At 44.7% G+C, this 19,202-nt stretch overlaps 2 protein-coding genes across 2 annotated transcripts in view; both read right to left on the bottom strand.

Annotated features, from left to right (window-relative positions):
* Positions 1–7,506: 7,506 nt before the first annotated feature.
* Positions 7,507–11,903, bottom strand: tgoln2 (trans-golgi network protein 2). Its single transcript, XM_076990328.1, has 4 exons — positions 11,681–11,903; positions 9,142–10,079; positions 8,968–9,054; positions 7,507–8,629 (listed from the first exon to the last, which is right to left on the bottom strand). Exons 1-4 carry the CDS (start codon positions 11,730–11,732, stop codon positions 8,624–8,626), a joined length of 1,083 nt encoding a protein of 360 aa, XP_076846443.1. The 5' UTR covers positions 11,733–11,903; the 3' UTR covers positions 7,507–8,623.
* A 5,516-nt stretch (positions 11,904–17,419) lies between these two features.
* Positions 17,420–19,202, bottom strand: part of LOC143491352 (transcription factor 7-like 1-B) — a 6,553-nt gene continuing 4,770 nt past the window's right edge. Inside the window, exon 8 of the mRNA XM_076990260.1 lies at positions 17,420–18,331. Coding sequence (XP_076846375.1) covers positions 17,832–18,331 — 500 coding nt within the window. The 3' untranslated portion in view covers positions 17,420–17,831. The remainder of the gene's footprint in view (positions 18,332–19,202) is intronic.

The raw sequence follows: 19,202 nt of genomic DNA on the forward strand, positions 1-19,202 counted from the left end.
GCGACACCACGTGCAGTGTCCAAGTAGCTAAGGCCAGGGAGGTAGCCTTCCAGCTTAGCAGCTTCTATCTCATGAAGGAGATCACTGAGTTCTCTCAGCTTCACTGGATCCTTGTTAGTGACCCTTGGGAAGTTTGTGAGCCTGTCAAAGAGTGACTTCCCTATAATTTCCGGAGAACCGAAACATTGTTCCAGGCGTTCCCAAGCCTTGATCAATCCAGCAGAAGGGTTACCTACATGCATGGATCTCATTCTTCTGACATGCTGTGCTGACTCTTGCCCTAACCACTTAATTAGGAGGTCCAGTTCTTCACTGGCACTGAGGTGTAGTCCAGCGATAGCGTTGGTGAATGATGATCTCCATGCCCAATAGTTCTCAGGAGAATCATCAAACCGTGAGAGGCCTGAGGTAATCAGATCTCTGCATGCCAAGTATCTAGCTACATCACTAACACCTGAACTGCCATCTACTGGCTGTTGTGAAACGCCACAGAGAGGTGAGAACTGTCCTGCGCCAGCTGTAGGTTGCCATGGAGATGTGTGATGAGGCATAGGCTTGGTGGGTTGCGGTGTTGGTCTATAAAGTTTGGGCATTTTATAAGAATCTGCTTCAACTGTGAACTCAGTAAGGCGCTGTCTAAGAGGAGACTCAGATTTCAGCACATGAATTATTGGTGATGTGGGTTGTGCATGTGGCTTAACATCCTCTGTTAATTGTAACTGGACATACTGACGTGTTCTCTCTTCCGCTTCTTGCTGGAGTGATTTATCTCCAACCACTTCAGACTCCTCTGCCGCTTCAAGCGCACTAATTTCTGCTAAGGCAGCTACCACCTCCCTTTCATGTCTGAGTGCGTTTAATCTAGCTTCAATTTGTGCTTTCTCAATCATAATGTCTGACTCCTTCTTAGCGAATTCGGCTTCTGCGCGGGCTGCCTCCACTCTAGCATAAGCTGCAGCTACGGCTCTGCTGGCTGACGATTTGCCGGACAAAGATTTACTGGAAGACGCACCAGCAACTGACCTGGTTTCCACGGTAGAGGAATGTGTTGTTTTTCCATCCATCATTCAGATAAGCTGCAAACCAGGTGTGAGTAGTGGTAACGATGATGAGAAGAAGTAGGATAACAATTGAAGATTACTTTCTTTGAATAGTTCCGCCCGCCGCGCTGGATGCTTTTTTACTGTTCTGTCCTCGTCAGGCACCCATTCGCTTCACTAGACAGACAGCTAACGTTGGGATGAAATTCTGAGTCAGAAGCGAGTTTTGAACGTTTATTTCAATCTTCCGATACATATAATTCTCCCTTTTTTCTCTCTCGTAAAAAAGCAAAGCCTTCTCAAGGGCAAGAACGGTCTAAGGAAGCACCTCTTCATTTTTGTGATGGTTTAAATTAACTGAAAAAATGAAATTCTTCTCGAGCTAGAAAATGACATCACAGAAAGTTCCATCAGTTGAAGGTAGGCTTAATAATGGACTTTTACTAAGAGACACTAGGGTAGCGCCAGAACCCAAACATTTCAATGTCATGACAATAGGCCTATGTCTATTCTGGGTTTTATAAGGCGTTCCCGACGAAGCTCGGCAAATAAACTGAGCTTCAATATCCACATGATCCTCGAGGAAAGGACACGTCATGATGACGTGTTTGTAATTCTGGTTCAGGTCCAAGTTAACCTGCCAGCGAGCAGGTTAGCTTCAGAGCACAAGTTGCTATAGTAACTGACTCAGGTTCTCTTTAAAATTGGTTTCTGGAACGGAAAGCCTTGAGTTTCCGTGAGTTCTGAGTTAACTTACCCAGTTTTCTCGCTTAACCCGCTTCTTGGAATACCCCCATTCCAGAAAGCGGGTTAAGGGTCTAACTCAGGGTATGTTAACCCTGAGTTAACTTAACCTGAGTTAACTTAAACCTAAACCCGAGTTACTTAAACCTAAACCCGAGTTACAAACACGTCATCATGACGTGTCCTTTCCTCCAGGATCTTGTGGATATTGAAGCTCAGTTTATTCGCCGAGCTCTTCATCGGGAACGCCTTATAAAACCCCGAATAGACATAGGCCTACTATCATTTTCAGATGAATAAACCTTATCATTTTTCAGCACAATCCATTACTTACATTAGTAACATTATTAAGCGTCGCATTTCAAATATTACACATCACAGATCAGCCCTCAGTTCAGTTTTTTACCTGTCTCTTCTTTTTTTTGCTAGTGGAAATTTTCTTTATAGTGTAGGGTGATGCGGAACCTGTCAGTAAAGCTACTGTATGTCTGTCTCAAAAGTAAGTCTGGCATTAAAACGACTAGTGCCCAGTTTTGTGGTGTCTCCTGGACATAAGCCAGTTATAGACATCAAAGAGGAATTCCACAACATCGTAGGTCCTTAAGCAAAGGAGAAGCAGTATATAACTTCATTCCATTAAATTTTTAAAGATTTCCTAGAGTCATTGGCTGCATTGATGGAACCCACATATGCTCTGTATTAGGGCTGGGTATTGATTCAAATTCCAAGAATCGATCCGATTCCGATTCTGAAGATTAAGAATCAATTTTTTCGATTTAATCCGATTTAATCGATTCGATCCGATTCAATCCAATTCGGGGTTTAGTGTTATTAAAAATGTATTTGAGCTGTTTCCTGACTGTGTACAGAAGCAACATGTTAAAACTAGTATTATATCGATATTAATCAGCAAATAGTTACTGGTAGTTGGTAGTTACTGATGGCTGGAAGACTGGTGAAAAGGGTAATCATAAATCTACCTTCAAGAAAGGTAATCCAGGACAATAAACAGAGGACATCTTTGAGGTGTCTATATCTGCAACAGTGGACTCCTACTGGGACACTAACCAGTGCATTATTATTATGATTGAAATAATTAAGAATTCACCCAAAAGCTGTTGCTACCAAATGCATTTTTATTTTAAAAGTGCTCACACTTAATAAACTGAAAGTATAAAATGTAAACGTGTATTTTTCTTTAAGAACAGAACTCTCACGTTACGGTCCCCGACCCCTCCGTTTTGGGCGTGTTAACGTCGTCTGCGTCTAATCGTTTACGTCGGTGTATCTCCGTGGGTGCGGGTGAGTCTTGTGATAGTCCTCACCTGTGGCTCGTCTCGTAATCACGTGGGGTTGATGTGGTTTGTCTATTTAATTTGCGCTCGCGCAGCGTCCTGTGCTCGTCGTTGTTTGAGTCACACATGTTCTATGTAAACGTGTTTTATGTGCGCTGTCTGCGCTTTGGTAAATGTAATAAACGTAACGATTTGGAAAGTGCAAAGGTTTCTGTCTTGTCCATCGCCTTGCGCCCAACGTTACAAGAACATTTTAAACTTTTTTAAACTGTAAAAACACTGGGTAAACGGTCAGTGACACGGACTAACTGTAAATAGTCACAGACACTGGATAAACTGTCCTTCTGTTTTTAGATTTCCGATTTGAATATCGTCGTTACCGGCACTGTCCGACGCCAAGTCGTTTTACAGTTAATTAGACCGAGCACGCCTGCGTGAATTCAGTGACGAGGCGGGGGTAAAAGTTCACTAAAAAAATCGATCTTTGGACGTACGATTCGATAATCAGATCATCATATGCGAATCGATTCTGAATCGGAAAATCGATTTTTTCAACACAGGCCTACTCTGTATATATTTTATATATATATATATATATATTTACGTGCATGGAGTGCACGTTGTTTTCTGTCTACTTTCTTAGGTGCACTCGTTGCTGCTGTTGATCGCCCTCTGGCCGTGGACAATCAACATTGGCAAGCCCCACCAATCCGGTCACAGAAAGGCTCCATCGGCTAACCAATGGGACACTGTGGAAGGCGGGCGTTCTGGAATAAATGATGGCTGCAAGGACAGAGAGAGGGAGACACCTGATTGCTGTTGTGTGGCTGATGTTGTGTGCATGAGTGGTGTGTTGTGCAGAAAGCCAGCATTGTTCTAATTGTATGTTTCATGTGGTGTGTGAAGGGGGTTACCAGGTTTCCTGTATACCCCAGAGTGTACACTGTGCTCACTGTTCATGTGGGAGGCTATGGTGGGGTAGGTTAGTTTCTTTTCTCTTGTTTGTAGCTTTGTTTTGTTGTATAGATGTTAGGAAGGAGGCGGGCATCATGTTTGTATGTTTGTTAGGTTAGGGGTTTTGTTAGGCAGGGAAGAGTTTTCTTATATTTCTTTCATTGCTTTGATGCCGCCTGTGACCCACCGTAGCCAGACCTGTGTATGTGGTATGTGTACCTGCATCCCCGGTAATAGTATTATTTTTTCTTGTGAGAGGTATTAAAAAGGTCTTAAGTCATTGAATTTGAGATTTAAAAATGTGCAGATACCCTGATAATATACAGAGCCGGAGTGGCTAATCAGGAGATTCGGGAGGATTCCCGATGGGCCGGTTCATGTCAATCTCTAGTTTGGGCCGATTGGGAGGGGAAAAATAATTTTGGGCTGGATTTGGGCATGAAACTCCCGGGCTGAAAAAGGGGCTCACTCCGGCCCTGTATATACACTGCTCAAAAAAATAAAGGGAACACTTAAACAACACAATATAACTCCAAGTCAACCACACTTCTGTGAAACCAACCTGTTCAGTTAGGAAGCAACACTGATTGTGAATCAATTTCACCTGCTGTTGTGCAAATGGAATATACAACAGGTAGAAATGAGAGGCAATTAGCAAGACCCCCCCTATAAAGGAGTGGTTCTGCAGGTGGGGACCACAGACCACTTCTCAGTGCCTATGCTTTCTGGCTGATGTTTTGGTCACTTTTGAATGTTGGTGGTCCTTTCACACTCGTGGTAGCATGAGACGAACTCTACAACCCACACAAGTGGCTCAGGTAGTGCAGCTCATCCAGGATGGCACATCAATGCGAGCTGTGGCAAGAAGGTTTGCTGTGTCTGTTAGCGTAGTGTCCAGAGGCTGGAGGCACTACCAGGAGAAAGGCCAGTACACCAGGAGATGTGGAGGAGGCCGTAGGAGGGCAACAACCCAGCAGCAGGACCACTACCTCCTCCTTTGTGCAAGGAGGAACAGGAGGAGCACTGCCAGAGCCCTGCTAAATGACCTCCAGCAGGCCACAAATATGCATGTGTCTACACAAACGGTTAGAAACCGACTCCATGAGGATGGTATGAGGGCCCGATGTCCACAGATGGGGGTTGTGCTCACAGCCCAACACCGTGCAGGACGCTTGGCATTTGCCAGAGAACACCAGGACTGGCAAATTCGCCACTGGCGCCTTGTGCTCTTCACAGATGAAAGCAGGTTCATACTGAGCACATGTGACAGACGTGACAGTGTCTGGAGACACCGTGGAGAGCGATCTGCTGCCTGCTACATCCTTCACCATGACCGCAGTGACTGGTGTGATGGTGTGGGGGCCGCAGTAATTTCTTTGGAGGGCCGCACAGCCCTCCATGTGCTCACCAGAGGTAGCCTGACTGCGAGATGAGATCCTCAGACCCCTTGTGAGACCATATGCTGGTGCGGTTGGCCCTGGGTTCCTCCTAATGCAGGACAATGCTAGACCTCATGTGGCTGGAGTGTGTCAGCAGTTCCTGCAAGATGAAGGCATTGAAGCTATGGACTGGCCCGCCCGTTCCCCAGACCTGAATCCGATTGAGCACATCTGGGACATCATGTCTCACTCCATCCACCAACGTCATGTTGCACCACAGACTGTCCAGGAGTTGGCGGATGCTTTAGTCCAGGTCTGGGAGGAGATCCCTCAGGAGACCATCCGCCACCTCATCAGGAGCATGCCCAGGCGTTGTAGGGAGGTCATACAGGCACGTGGAGGCCACACACAATACTGAGCCTCATTTTGACTTGTTTTAAGGACATTACATCAAAGTTGGATCAGCCTGTAGTGTTTTTCCACTTTAATTTTGTGTGTGGCTCTAAATCCAGGCCTCCATTGGTTAATAAATTTGATTTCCATTGATGATTTTTGTGTGATTTTGTTGTCAGCACATTCAACTTTGTAAAGAACAAAGTATTCAATGAGAATATTTCATTCATTCAGATCTAGGATGTGTTATTTGAGTGTTCCCTTAATTTTTTAAGTAAATTTTTGACATGCTGATTGCCTTTCTTTAGCTGCTGCCGCTGTATTACATTTACGCTTAATAATATCAAAATATTCTGCATACACAGTCATTAATACTTCAAGCTACAGTGGTGTGAGATACGATGATTTCCGCATTTAAGTGCATGATAAACCTTATTTATCTGCATTCCATTAAGAATGTCTTTTATAGTTACACGTGAACGCGCTTCTGTCTGGATCAACCTACTCAGAGTTGAGCGACCCTGATTACTTTAACTCCGATCAGCCGTTTTGGGACCGAAAACTCTTGAGTATGTGAGATCATCCCTATCAGATTTGGTGAGAGACATCTATGGGGCCATGCTTTTAGTGTACTGCCATCTTCCGGTGAAATATAAAATCCTGCGCTTTTTCCGGGCACATTGTTTCTTTCTTGAGCCTCTGCTTTATCAAATCACCGTATGTGAACGGTTTGCCGTGCTGGTTTTAGCGACTTCATAGCTTGCTGTTGTGGCGTTTTCCTGTATTTTGTTAGCACGTAAAAAAAACTTGTTGATCTTGCAGGTTAGTTGCCATTTGCTAGACTTTCTGTGTTCGTTCAGCAGTGGTGTATGATTTTTGGCCTCATAATCCTGACAGACATTTGTACTCTCATCACAGCGACAGCTTCATAGCAAATCAAACAGATACACTTTCCGCTGATTTCTTTGAAGAAATATTCATTTTCCAGTTTGAAATCTTCTACATTCAACTTGATATTTTGAGTTTTTTTTTATGTGCTGCTATTTCTGGTGATTCGTGATATTTTTTTGTTTAGTGGAGAAGCACCGTTTCCACGACTGGCGCCATCTAGTGTTGAAACTGAGAAGTGTAACAGACTTGAGCTCAAACTTCTTGTTCGGGTCATATTCAATTGTGTATTTTCAGAATTTGCCGCGGGCCGATGAAAACTGAACATTGGTCCGTAGTTTGGACACCCCTGACGTATGTGTAGTAATAAAGCTTAACAAGCTTAACGCACGTTAAAGGCAGGTGAGGTGTGTTTATATAGGCACTTGTTTTCGTGGAATAACTTAATTAAGAAGTGCTTATCCAACAACAGACTGGTTCAACAGGCAGGGTGGGGCCATTAGTACGTGGATAGAAAAAGAAGTGCTGCGCGTGCTGCCTGCGCGCGAGGCAAAAGGCCGCTCGTGCAGTTTAGCGGGGGTGTCCGCGACGGAGCCAGCAATAAAAGTATGAGGAAAGTGTAGAACAAACCTGGATCTATATGAAAGGCTGTATTGAAAAGGCCTGCCACAGGAGTGAGTAAATAAATACATAGCTAACTAGATGAAAATAAATACCTACAGAAAGATGAATCATTGCATGCGCTACTTAATACGTGTTCCAAATGAAACAATCGTACAGACACTCGGTTAATATAATTGCATTCATAAATGCTGAGCTTGGAGACGTTTGCTTTATTCAAAAGTCAAGTGCAAATAACAAATAATTATAAACTAACTACAGGAAATGAAAGACCCATAAAACACAGTAATTATTTTTTTAATCTTCAGTAACATAAGTGGCACTGATGGTAAAAATCAAACCTAAAAGTAACATTCTCCATTATGTTTGTGCACCATGAACAAAGTGGTCATTGTATGTGCAGAAACTTTCATACAGACGTCAAAGTGCTGGAAATCTGTAGTTACAGAATTGTATGACAAATCCCAAACAAATGTTTGGTCACCAAACCTCAGCTATGGAAATGAAGAGGATTTCACATGGTACAAATAAAGTTTAAGTGCCCATTGCATTTGTGTTTCTAGGATATGTCAGCTTCAACTTGGTAAGTAGATGTATTTTCAGTTTCCCTCTTTACCTCTGTGTGTGTGTGTGTGTGTGTGTGTGTGTGTGTGTGTGTGTGTGTGTGTGTGTGTGTGTGTGTGCGCGCGTGCAAGTGCATGTTCATTCTCTACCATTCTGAGATTGCCCTTCAAAAGCAGCCCAGCTTGGATCACAAAGACAGAAGACTTCATTTCAAACCAGGGATCACCAGGTTGGCAAAATGACTACTGCTTGGTTGCTAAACAAACCTGCAGCCATACCAGCCCTCTCCAGATAAGAATTGCCCCCACTGGTGTTCTACCACCCAATCCTGAGAATCCTGATTCGTCCCACTCATTTACATCACCCAGAGTGCCGACCACAGCTCCTTGCTTTCACTCAGAACATTAGTTCTTATTCCCCTTCTCTCTCTCTCTCTCTCTCTCTCTCAAAACACCAATCATACACATTTCTACTCTCTCAAACACCAGTAATATGTACTTGCTCTCATTAAAAAACCCAACCGTAGTTCCTTAATCTCTCACTCAAACAGAAACCCCATTACCATAATCAATACTCATAATCTCATCGATTGAAAACAGATTTGTATAGCAAAATATCACAATATCCGTCACGGAGTAATTAACCTTCCCCTGCAGGCAAATTAAATGCATTAGAAAACATTGTGACGCCTTTGTGAAACCTGAAATTCAAGTTTAAGTATGTTCCTCCAGTAGTTTGCTGGTCTTCACCACTGTAACAGAAAAAAAAAACACACAATATATAGATATAATAATGACAATTACCTTAGTAGTGTTAGTAAGTTGATGAAATGATAAATCAGAGATCACTACAGTTTACACGCTGTTGTACGCTTCCAAAATAGAAAAAAGCATCTTCTAACAACCGTACGACACTCTTCCTTGTGAATATCAAACCGATCCTTTCAAATATTTACCAAGGGAACATTCAATAAGACAGGTATGTGAAGAGTACCAATACACAGAACCAGATGGTTTGTTTACCATCAGTATTAAACTTGTCATACTGTATATGGCCTGATTGGTCATGTACGTTCACTGTAGTACTCACAGACTGATCGAGTTTCTGATAGTCTGCTGAATTGGGTCTCCGCGAGGCTCCAGACTTTGTTTTGGATCCACAGATGAAAGCAACAATCTAGGGGAGATATAGAAAGTATATGTATCAATATGGCACAATTTTACTCCTTATAGCATCTGAAACAAGACAGCAGAGAAGACCTACCTTACGCTTGTTGTGATATCCAATGTAGAGGGTAACAACCAGTAGTGCTGTGAAGACAATGTAGGTGAAGAAGTGGCTGGTCTCCTCCTGTAAGGGATCATCTAACAGATCGGTGTCACGGTCACTTGTATCAATGATAAATGTGGCTCCATCTTTTTCTTCATCGTCAATATTAACTTCAACATTGACGTCGCTCTCTTCCAGTGTACTAAACTCTGTCAACATTTCATCAGATTCAGGTTCGGGTTCTGAAGGCACCACCTCCGGCAGTTCACTTTCTTTTCCTTGGCCATCTTTTGGCTTATTGCGATCATCTTTGTGTATCTTGGGGTTAAAGGCTATTTTCTGATGTCCGCTCCGGTCTGGTTTAAATGCTGTTTGATTTTCTCTCTCATCGACATCCTCTTCATCCTCTTCTGGTGAATCGAGTTCAGTCTCAGGGGCTTGTGATTCAGGCTGGTGGCCATCTTCTACTTCTCCGTTCTCCGCGTCTCCCTCTTGTTCCTCTACTACTTCTTCATCCTTCTGCTGCTCATCGTTCAGTTGTTCCTCATGACGCTCCTCCTCCTCCTCCTCCTGGTCGTCTTTCAGTTCGTCGTTACCTTTCGACCGCTGGTCGTCCTCCTGATCTTCATACTCCACGTCCGCCTGCTGTTCCTCATTTTCCTCTTCATCTGTAGGCTTTTCCTCCATTTCCTGCACGTCCAGCTGTTCGTCACGAGGCTCTTCGTCCTGCGGGGGGTCGTTCTGTTCTTGCTGTTTATCAATCTGCAGGGTATCGTTTAGTTGTTTATCTTGCTGCTCGTCTTCATCTTCCTTGTCATCGTATTCCTCATAGTCTGGTGATCCGTTCCTTTCAGACGCGCCGTCGGCTGTGAGATCTTCTGTGGTTGTCTCCAAATCGGTCCACACCTCAGTGGTAGTTGGGAGAGGTGCACCTAAAAAATCCATGCGCACATCCATAAGTTTATAGACTCTGACAGTGTCAAGCAGTGTAGACTGAACTACATTTATTTAGGTGCACCCCCCCACCCATTTCAGAAATACTGCATATCCCATCAATGCATTGTGACCTACGATGGCAGTGTATGATTTTGGTTTTCTGTAACTGAGCACTGAACACAAACTGACTATAGTGACGTGTGACGCTTTTTTTATATGAACAGAACACGCAAAGGTCAAAGAACTCCAGTGGACACATGAGCATCAGAACCGGACAGTTCAGGAAAGAAAAAAACCCCGTCGGATACATCAAGATGCTTTTTGCATCCCGCTGATCGCAGGATCAGAGCATGGGCTACAACGAAACACGCAATTTACTGACACCAGGACAGGGTGGTATAGTGGTGGTACTGTAATGGTGTGGGGCATTTGTTTTACACTAGGGCCCAGGGCCAGAGTGGGCCCCTTTTTCAGCCCAAATCCAGCCCAAAATTATTCCCTCCCAATCGGCCCAAACTAGAGATTGACATGAGCCGGCCCATCGGGAATCCTCCCGAATCTCCCGATTAGCCACTCTGGCTCTGCTAGGGCCCCTAATACCCACCAAAGAACATCTGAGCATCATAGCATGTTGCTGACTGACAAGCCATCCTGGATTGCTACAGTTGACCCACGTTTGGATGGACTCTTCCAGTATGATACCCCACAAGACATGTATTGGCCCTGAGTATTTACAGCAAAGTAACCGGGAGGCTTAATTGTATTAGTGGCCTGTTTCGTCTGCAGCTCTCCAAGTATCTATGGATGTAGAAAGGTGTTTTTCTGCAAGACTGTGAAACAGTCACACCCTTTCTTCTCCAGGGCTGAATTAGATATGAGATCAGCAACCACCACTAAGCTTAAATTCAAACCTTTGTTACACTCCTGTTTATAATTACACCCACATACATTTATGAATTTCCTGTAGTTTATTTTATAAAGGCATCACTACAAGGGTTAGTAGTTTATACCACAGTTTTCATGTAGTTCTGAATTAATAAATGTTATTAATTGAAAAGTAGTTTCAAATCCATTTGGTCATTACTCAGGGGTGTATTCTCACCAGTGTGAATGTCACAAGAAAAAATATAATAGAATTTACATACAACTTAATAATAATCAACAAGAATAAGAAAAATATAAATCATGGGAGGTTATTATCGTATATAATATTAATATTAGTGTTAACTAGTACTAATGCTAGTTTCTATTATTATTATTATTATTATTAGGAGTAGCAGAAGCAGTAATAATGTTCAACACTATAATTGGCTTTTTACAGCCCATATTAAAACACCACGATAATGTTTCTTTAAGTAAAAACACAGACATCGTGGCGTTTGTTGTTAAAGTGATTTTTTTTTTATGATGATGATGTAAATTGTCCAGGAATGAGGAACTACATATTCACACTACTACATATTCAGCGAACATTGTTTCCGTGGAGGAACGAAGGTAGCCTAATTGCTAACAAGCTTCCATGTTATCAGGATGATCAAGATAGAAATCTAGCCTACCTGAGATTAGCTAGCCAAGGGTTAAAATGTCATTTACTTACCCTGAGAATAGGTTAAACATACCGCAATCAAAAACAATACCGTAAACCGCATTGTTACTTTGTATAAAACGTGCCGGGAATATCAACGATAATGTAAACGAGAGAGAGCCTGTCCAACGTCGAGCAGAAACACCTGTCGGGTGCAACGTCATACATCTCGGTACTTCCTCCTCGGCGGAGCGGGCGGGCCGGACTTTGGGTCACGGTTGAGAAGAACGTAGTCTGCGCCGAGATTTTCTGTTGAACATGAAATGATTTAAAAAATAAACTACTTTTAAAGATTACTTAGATTACCATTGGACGTATTGTTTTTTTAAGAGTTAGAGATACAATTGAGGCGAGAGGCTTTACTGCCATGGAAAACACAACGCACGTTTTGTATATGTCTTGTTTCTCACCTTTATTCTTTCAAACTCGCATCTTTTAATCAATGTGTTTTCGGTTACAATTGCAGCGGAGCGTCGTTGACGACTTGTCGGCTACGACGTGATCATCCAGGAGGGGGCGACAAAGGACAATTAACGTCGCGATGTAACCTCGTAGTGTGTTAGTTTTGGCGGTAGCCTTAATAAAATTTAAAGTCTAAAATGATTGAAGCCTGTTACTCTGTTAGGTTGCTTTCTATTTAGGACCATTTAGGACTTACATGAGACTTGTTAGAAAAATCATTAAAGTTAGATTGTCCTTCTTTGCTATTAGCATTGAGTATAAAGCAGTGATAGACCACAGAACCAAAACTCTTTGTTCAGTCTAAGAACATTCATGCAGGCACACAGATGTAGGCATGTGCACGCTTGCGCACACACACACCCACACACACCCTCACACACCGACACACACACACACACACACACACACCCTTCTGGAACGTAAATTTTAAGTAGGCCTAACTGACACAGAGTCCAAACACATTAATAATGCTGTGTGGCGTCTTTGGGACAACAGATGTCCCCTTCAATTTTAATCACAAAAGATGAGTGTTTTATGCACATCCAGTTCCTCAAGCTGCTATCTTCAGTCTCCTGCTTCCTGTCGAGGGCCAAGGAGGCCATCTTTGCCATCATCGAGGGTGCAGGGCGTGGAGTGGGACTCTCATGAAGGTAATCTGATATACACTTTGTTTTTTCATTTACCAGCCTAAAAGTGCTCACACTGGAACAACTACATTCTTGAATACAGGCGAATTAAGTTACTGTAGCCAAGAATGGATGTAGCACCATTCTACTCTGTTTGTATCACGTTTAGATGTACATGTTTTAAACCTCAAGGACTCACTTTTTTTGATCAAATAAAAGTAACCTTCCAAAGGACAAAAAACACATATTAGGCGTAAAAGATTATGCTCAGTCAGGCTTTAAAACGACGATGTATCTGTGATTATACAGTGTGTGAAGAGAAGTGTTCTTTCTTCGTATCAACAATGGGCCATAAATGGCCAGGCGTGTAAAGGAGAGGCCCTTAACGCAGTTGAAATGTTGCCACAGCACAAATAAATAAATCACCAGCTACATGTAAGAGAAGACAGTGAACAAGAAGTAGATTTCATGGGTGAACAATACACTCAAGTACAATCTTTCAGGAAAGTATTCTTCCAAAATATACTTAAGTGTGGGTAACTGAGGGTAGTTGGTAATCTCCCTTAAATATCTTGTCTGACAGGAAGATCCCTTCTAACCAGAAGGAGATCTTCGACAAGAAGTTCATTATCTAAATGTTAATCGTAGATAACTTCCTCCTCGGCAGGGGGCTGGAGGTCCTGTCGTGTCTAAATATGGCCTAATTATAGTCCTGACATTTAGTACAGAAACCGATCCGTCTTTTTCTGCATGTACACTTCCTTGCTTAAGGTCATATGGGTATAAATAAAACATTAAGGAGGATGCTTGGCCCGGAGCCAGGCGCTACCTGTCTTCACAGGGGCCGCCCGCCGGGGCAATGGCAGACGCCGCCGAGACGTCGAGGAAACGATCAATTAATGCGGAGCGAGGAGGGGAGGGGGTGGGGCCAAACGCGGCACCATCACGCGCACGTCACTCTGGCCTCGTTCCGGCACACGCGGGGCGCAAACGCCTTCCCAGGGGGGCCCGTGTCATGTCAGGGGCCTTACGAAAACAGACTAGATAAAGAACAGGAGTTTCACTGGTGTCAACAGTGATTGTGGCTCCTGCAAAAAAAAAAAGAAAGTAATAAGATGGGCTCGTGATGTATTTTTGCATGTGATTTATGTTTGCAGGATTTCTACATAGTTGTATGTCATTATGTGCAGTATAGGGGCACGGAGCTCCTCTGTTGGACGACTACTGTTGGACACGGAGAGGGACACTACTGGGTTATGGATTAACGAAGAACGTCTATCGCAATTTAAGTGTAATAACAGCCTTTCTTGTGAAGAAAAAATTATGAATGTTAAACTTAAAACCATGCATGGTAGAACATGTGAATATTTGAATCATCACTATAAGGTCTGCATATTTATTTTAGGAAGCAAAACAAGTTACATTTTTGTTGCCCCGTGATATTGAAGTGTATTATTTCATGCCATTAAGCAGACTATTCAAATAAGCATTGCATGCACTGAAGTACAGCAATGTGAGAACACTGTAAGAATCTGAGTTTTCACTCCAGTTACATCACCAGACCGACGAGAAGCTCCCACACTTGTTGCCACATGCCTGTAAAACTTTTCAAAGGGTTTAGGGTTTAGAGTTTAGTGTTTCACATTTTCATTTAGAAAATTGAATCGTCTAGTAATTCTAGCTGACCGGACCTGTTCTCCAGTGTTACGGTGTTATGTCACTCATCTTGAGAGCTGACGAGGCGTCTCGAATGTGCGTCTTCAAGATTACAACACGAGTCCACATGTTGCTGCTAGACAACTGGAAATGCGGTTTCAGAGAACGTGCTAGTCCACAAGTCCACAAGTCCACCTGCATTTGTCTCCACAAACCTGAGCTCAAGACCAGAATAACTATGACCCCCCCCCCCCCTCCCCTCCCCCTCCCCCTTAATCGATCAAAATTCATCTGCCCCCACAGACGGTCAGTCCACTCGGAGTGCTCGATCTCCCACCCCTCTGCCCCCGCGTGCCCCCGCCTCGTGAGCAGGCCGTCCGCGCGCCCGCGCGTCGTACTGCAGGAACGTATAGACAATGTAGCGCAACATCAAAGGCGGAACCTGGCAAGACTTCAGGATCAAAGCGAAGCGGGCAAACGGAGGAGCGGCCAGCGAGCAGCGGTCTCTAATGAGCAGAATTAACATGTATTAATTCTGACCTTGCATCACGACGACAGATGTCTCGTACGAGCCGAGGCCCGTAACAAAGCTCATTAGTGACGAGGTGAAAAAATCTTATACAACACGGTGGAGACTCATTCAGACGATCTCGTTTATCCTTTTGATGATGGATTATATCACCGATGGGAAGTTCATCTCACTTTATTGGGTTTGCGAGAGCTCAGAGGCCCGAAGCCGCAAGTTTAGCGGGTCGGTCGGACCATTGCGCACGTACCACTGGCTTTTGACTTGGAAAACCATTGAAACTTGTGCAGTAAAGAGAAATTCAGATGCAGGAAATTATTTTTGAAATGATACGTGATACAGGTGTTGGTTGTTTCACCTCCGGTGAGCGTGAAGAACGGCGGTGTGTGTGTGTGTGTGTGTGTGTGGCGGGGGGGGGGGGCGCAGGTAGTCACGGTAACCCTCTCTCCCCAGCCCTGCTCCTCACCATGATGCGTGCATTAAAGTCACTCAGCCACAATCTCTCCCGCTCGGTGCACATGTGTGGTGTGCACGTGTGTGTGTGTGTGTGTGTTGTGGGGTATGGAGAACAGGCCAGCGTTTCTGGGTCCTAGCCTTTCTCTCTCCTTTTCTGACAACTCATTAGCTTTAATTTGGGTGATGGATCTGGATGTGGTGCTGAGGGCTCTAACAGACAACAGCGCGTCCCTGAGAGGGAGGCCCGGCCCGGGATGATGCAAGGTATATTCCTGCCCTTCCTAATGACTGCCGAGCAAAATAAAACACAGGCTGGGTGTGTGTGTGGATGTGGGTGACTGACAGGTTTGTACCTCCCCCCAGGGCAGAGAAGGAAATGAGGGCTCGCTGTGTGTCAGCCTGTCTGTCTGGACCCACGCACATTCTCTCTCACACTCTTTCTCTCTCTCGCTCACACACACACACACACACACACAGATTTACACAGCTCCCAAATCATATAGGTATTATGACTGAGAAAGATCTAATTAACTATATTAAGGAGACACTTATTTGAATAATACTAGAAGCATCACAAAATGACAAACAAAAGCATTTTACGGTGGTGATGGAGAAAACTTCTGTTTTAATGGCTGGTCACAACTGTCAGTACACTGTGGAAAGCTTGGACCATATGACCACTATTGCATCACATACTAGCTTTCTTTAACACACACACACACACACTCCAATAATCACTTTAGGCCTGCACAGTGTGATGACATTTCCAGAATGTTCTACCATTGTACAGCCATGGTCTTGTTATGTATCTTCACCATGCAATTATGGCCATATGATACAGTGTAGACCAAAAGGGACACGAGTCAGTGTATGAGGTCACATCCTCTCAGGCAGCTCGTCGCGGGGGGGGGGGGGGTGTTTAGGCCTTGGCAGCTAAACCCCCCCCCCCCCCCCCCCCCTCCAAACGTGGGGCTCTACCTAGTGCTCTTTTCTTTAATTGAAAAGCTTAACGAGGTCCCTGGAGCTCCATCCCATTCACTCGCTCTTAATTACAGCAACACGCCAGGCCGCAAATAAAGATGCTGTGAAAATGAGCAGAGCGACAGGAGAGACAGACATGAGAGAGACATACAGGCGGTCAGTGAGAGAGAGACAGATGGCCAGAGAGAGAGAGAGAGAGAGAGAGAGAGGCAGCCAGCCAAATAGAGTGAGAAGTGTAAGATAGACAGATAGCTGGCCAGAAAGAACAAGAAACAGAGAGCGGGAGACAGACAGCCGGCCAGGGAGAGTGAGATAGACAGAGAGTGAGGGTGAGACAGAGAGAGAGTGAGACAGAGAGAGGGTGAGAGAGCGACTGACCTGCTTTTTTGCTGTTGTTTTGGGACTCTGCATTCCATGAAGAAACAGATGTCAATTATTCTTTTTATTTGAGTTTATTTTTGGCAGCAAATTTTGTTGCTTTGGCGCTGCTGTTTATTTTCCAGTGTGGTTTGTCTAAATCCAAACCATTAAATTTAGATCTAATTCCTCTCAAATATCAAGATATTCATAAAGTTGAGGCTGTTAAAAAAAAAAACAAAAAAAAAAACAAACAAAACAAAACATTGCAGTCAATAGTAGAGTGTCAAATGACAGGCCTGACTTACGGAATTTACTAGCAAATAATGAATGCCTGTAATTGGCCAAACTATGTACTGGAACAGAGTCGTAAACTCGGTTGCAAAATAAAAAGTGGCTAATTTAGGGCCCTCTGTCTGCATGATGGCTTGGTTTCTATGGTTTGCATTTATCCGATTATACTTGGATTCCAACGGGAACTGTGAAAATGACCTGGAGAAACGTTCCAATTACCCTCTTCCCCTTATGGATGTGTAATGGCATTCACAATACTCATCTAAGAGTTTCCAGGTGGATGTAAGTGGGCAGAAAGAGTTCTACCATCTCAACCATCAAGACTGCCCTCATACTATTTCAAGATTACTCAAAACTGTGGCTAAAAAGAAAAACAGACAACCATAGTCTAGAAACAATTTACAAGTTTTATTTAGTTCACACACTTCAAAACTGTAGGGGTAGCCGCAAAGGGTTCTAATAAATTGCCTGTACTATGAATTAAACTTCAAAACTACCATTAATTACATGTAAGCTTTAAGATTTTTTTTGTTCCTTCTTATCTTAATAAAGAAGTTTTTAATACATGTATACTTTATACAAGTAATTGCTGGATAACTGTATCAAATAAGAAACCAGTTCCAAAGTAGACTTTACAAAAAAAATACACTGTTTCATAGAGAGACACCGAAAAGCTGATGATCAAATATTGACCAATAATATTCAATTCCTTTTCACTTATCAAAAAAGTTAACCTGACATCTATTTGAAAAAGGGTAAAAGCAATGTACAGCATGTTTAAAGGAGCAGGAATAGCACTGGAAGTTCAGTCAGCTGATTTGGTTACCAAGGAGAGTGGCTGTGACTGGAACAAGGCATGATGGGAATGCAGGGCGGCCTGGTGGAACGGGGAGGGCGGGGACAAGAGGGAGGGGTGCAGGGAGGCGAAGGGGATTGGCCGAGACAGGAGGGGCGGGGTTGACTGACTGCCTGAGGAGCTAATGGAGAGGGACATGCTGGGATGAGGGGAGGACACTGAAGATAACGAGGAGGAAGAGGAGGAGGAAGACGGTGATGACGAAGACACGGAGGAGGGTTTGGAGAGCAGAGAGAAGTGAGGTTGGTGATGGCGCTCCGGTTTGGTGGTGAGGGAGAGCGGCTGAGCCTGCTCGGAGTGAGTGGGGGCCGGGGCGGCGGGCGAGGCCAGCGCGGCGGAGGGCGTGGCGGGGGAGTCCAGCATGCTGCCGTGGGAGGACGCCGGGCTGTCGATCATCTTCTCCTGAGGGACGTACTGCACACAGGGCTTCTTGTTCCGCGCGGAGAAATCTAGAGCGAGAAGAACAACGCAGACGTCAACGCGTGGTCCGAGGCTCCGACCTGCGCGAGCGATATTTCCGAGATGCGGCGGAGGGGGGGGGGATGAGCGGAACTCTACGCTAGCGGCTCTACTCTGGCCCCGTGGCGACGGAACACCGAGGCCGCTCTACGGCGCCTCCGAAGAAACCACAAGAACACGACGAGCCCCGGCTCAAGGGGAGGGGCTATTGACCCCGCCCCCTCCCGCCTGCCCGTCATGCGTGTGCACACAGACAGGCACGCCCACGGACACGACACGGGAATGACGGCATGCGGCGTGGAGGATGACGAGGGGGTGGAGTCATGGGGGAGGGGGTGGAGGGAGGAAGGCGTGACTCCGCCCTACCTGCCTGCGCTAGCACTGCACTTCAAAGGCTGCATGTCAGGGAGGGGACATCAGGTTAGTTTGGGGTGCAACCATGCGGAATGAAAGCTTTCGTTAGTGCTACGAACGTGTTCCGCTACAGCCAATCGGCAAGCACCAGGAGGCGGCTTCACAGGTCACGAGGTCATCAAAGACAACAGGGTTAGGAGGCGGAGACGTGAACTGCGTCGATTCCCAGACCTGCTCCTGGAGTTACCAACACCTGCATTGTCTGTAACTGCTGATGAGTGCTGGATCCAGTCTATGTTTTTAATCTGTTCTGGCTCCTCACGCAGAGGAGCTAGGTCACTGTCAGTTGCAGAACATTCCACTTCATCTTCTAACCAACCCAGTGTAATCAAACCATAAGCTAACTAACCAGCCACTGGTGAGCTCGGGCAGGTGTAGAGAGGCAGGGGCCGGACCCACACTGCCCGGACCCACACTGACCACTCACTCCAGTACTGGGAAAACAGC

This window comes from Brachyhypopomus gauderio, unplaced genomic scaffold (genome assembly GCF_052324685.1).
Source record: "Brachyhypopomus gauderio isolate BG-103 unplaced genomic scaffold, BGAUD_0.2 sc74, whole genome shotgun sequence".
Taxonomy (NCBI): Eukaryota; Metazoa; Chordata; class Actinopteri; order Gymnotiformes; family Hypopomidae; genus Brachyhypopomus; species Brachyhypopomus gauderio.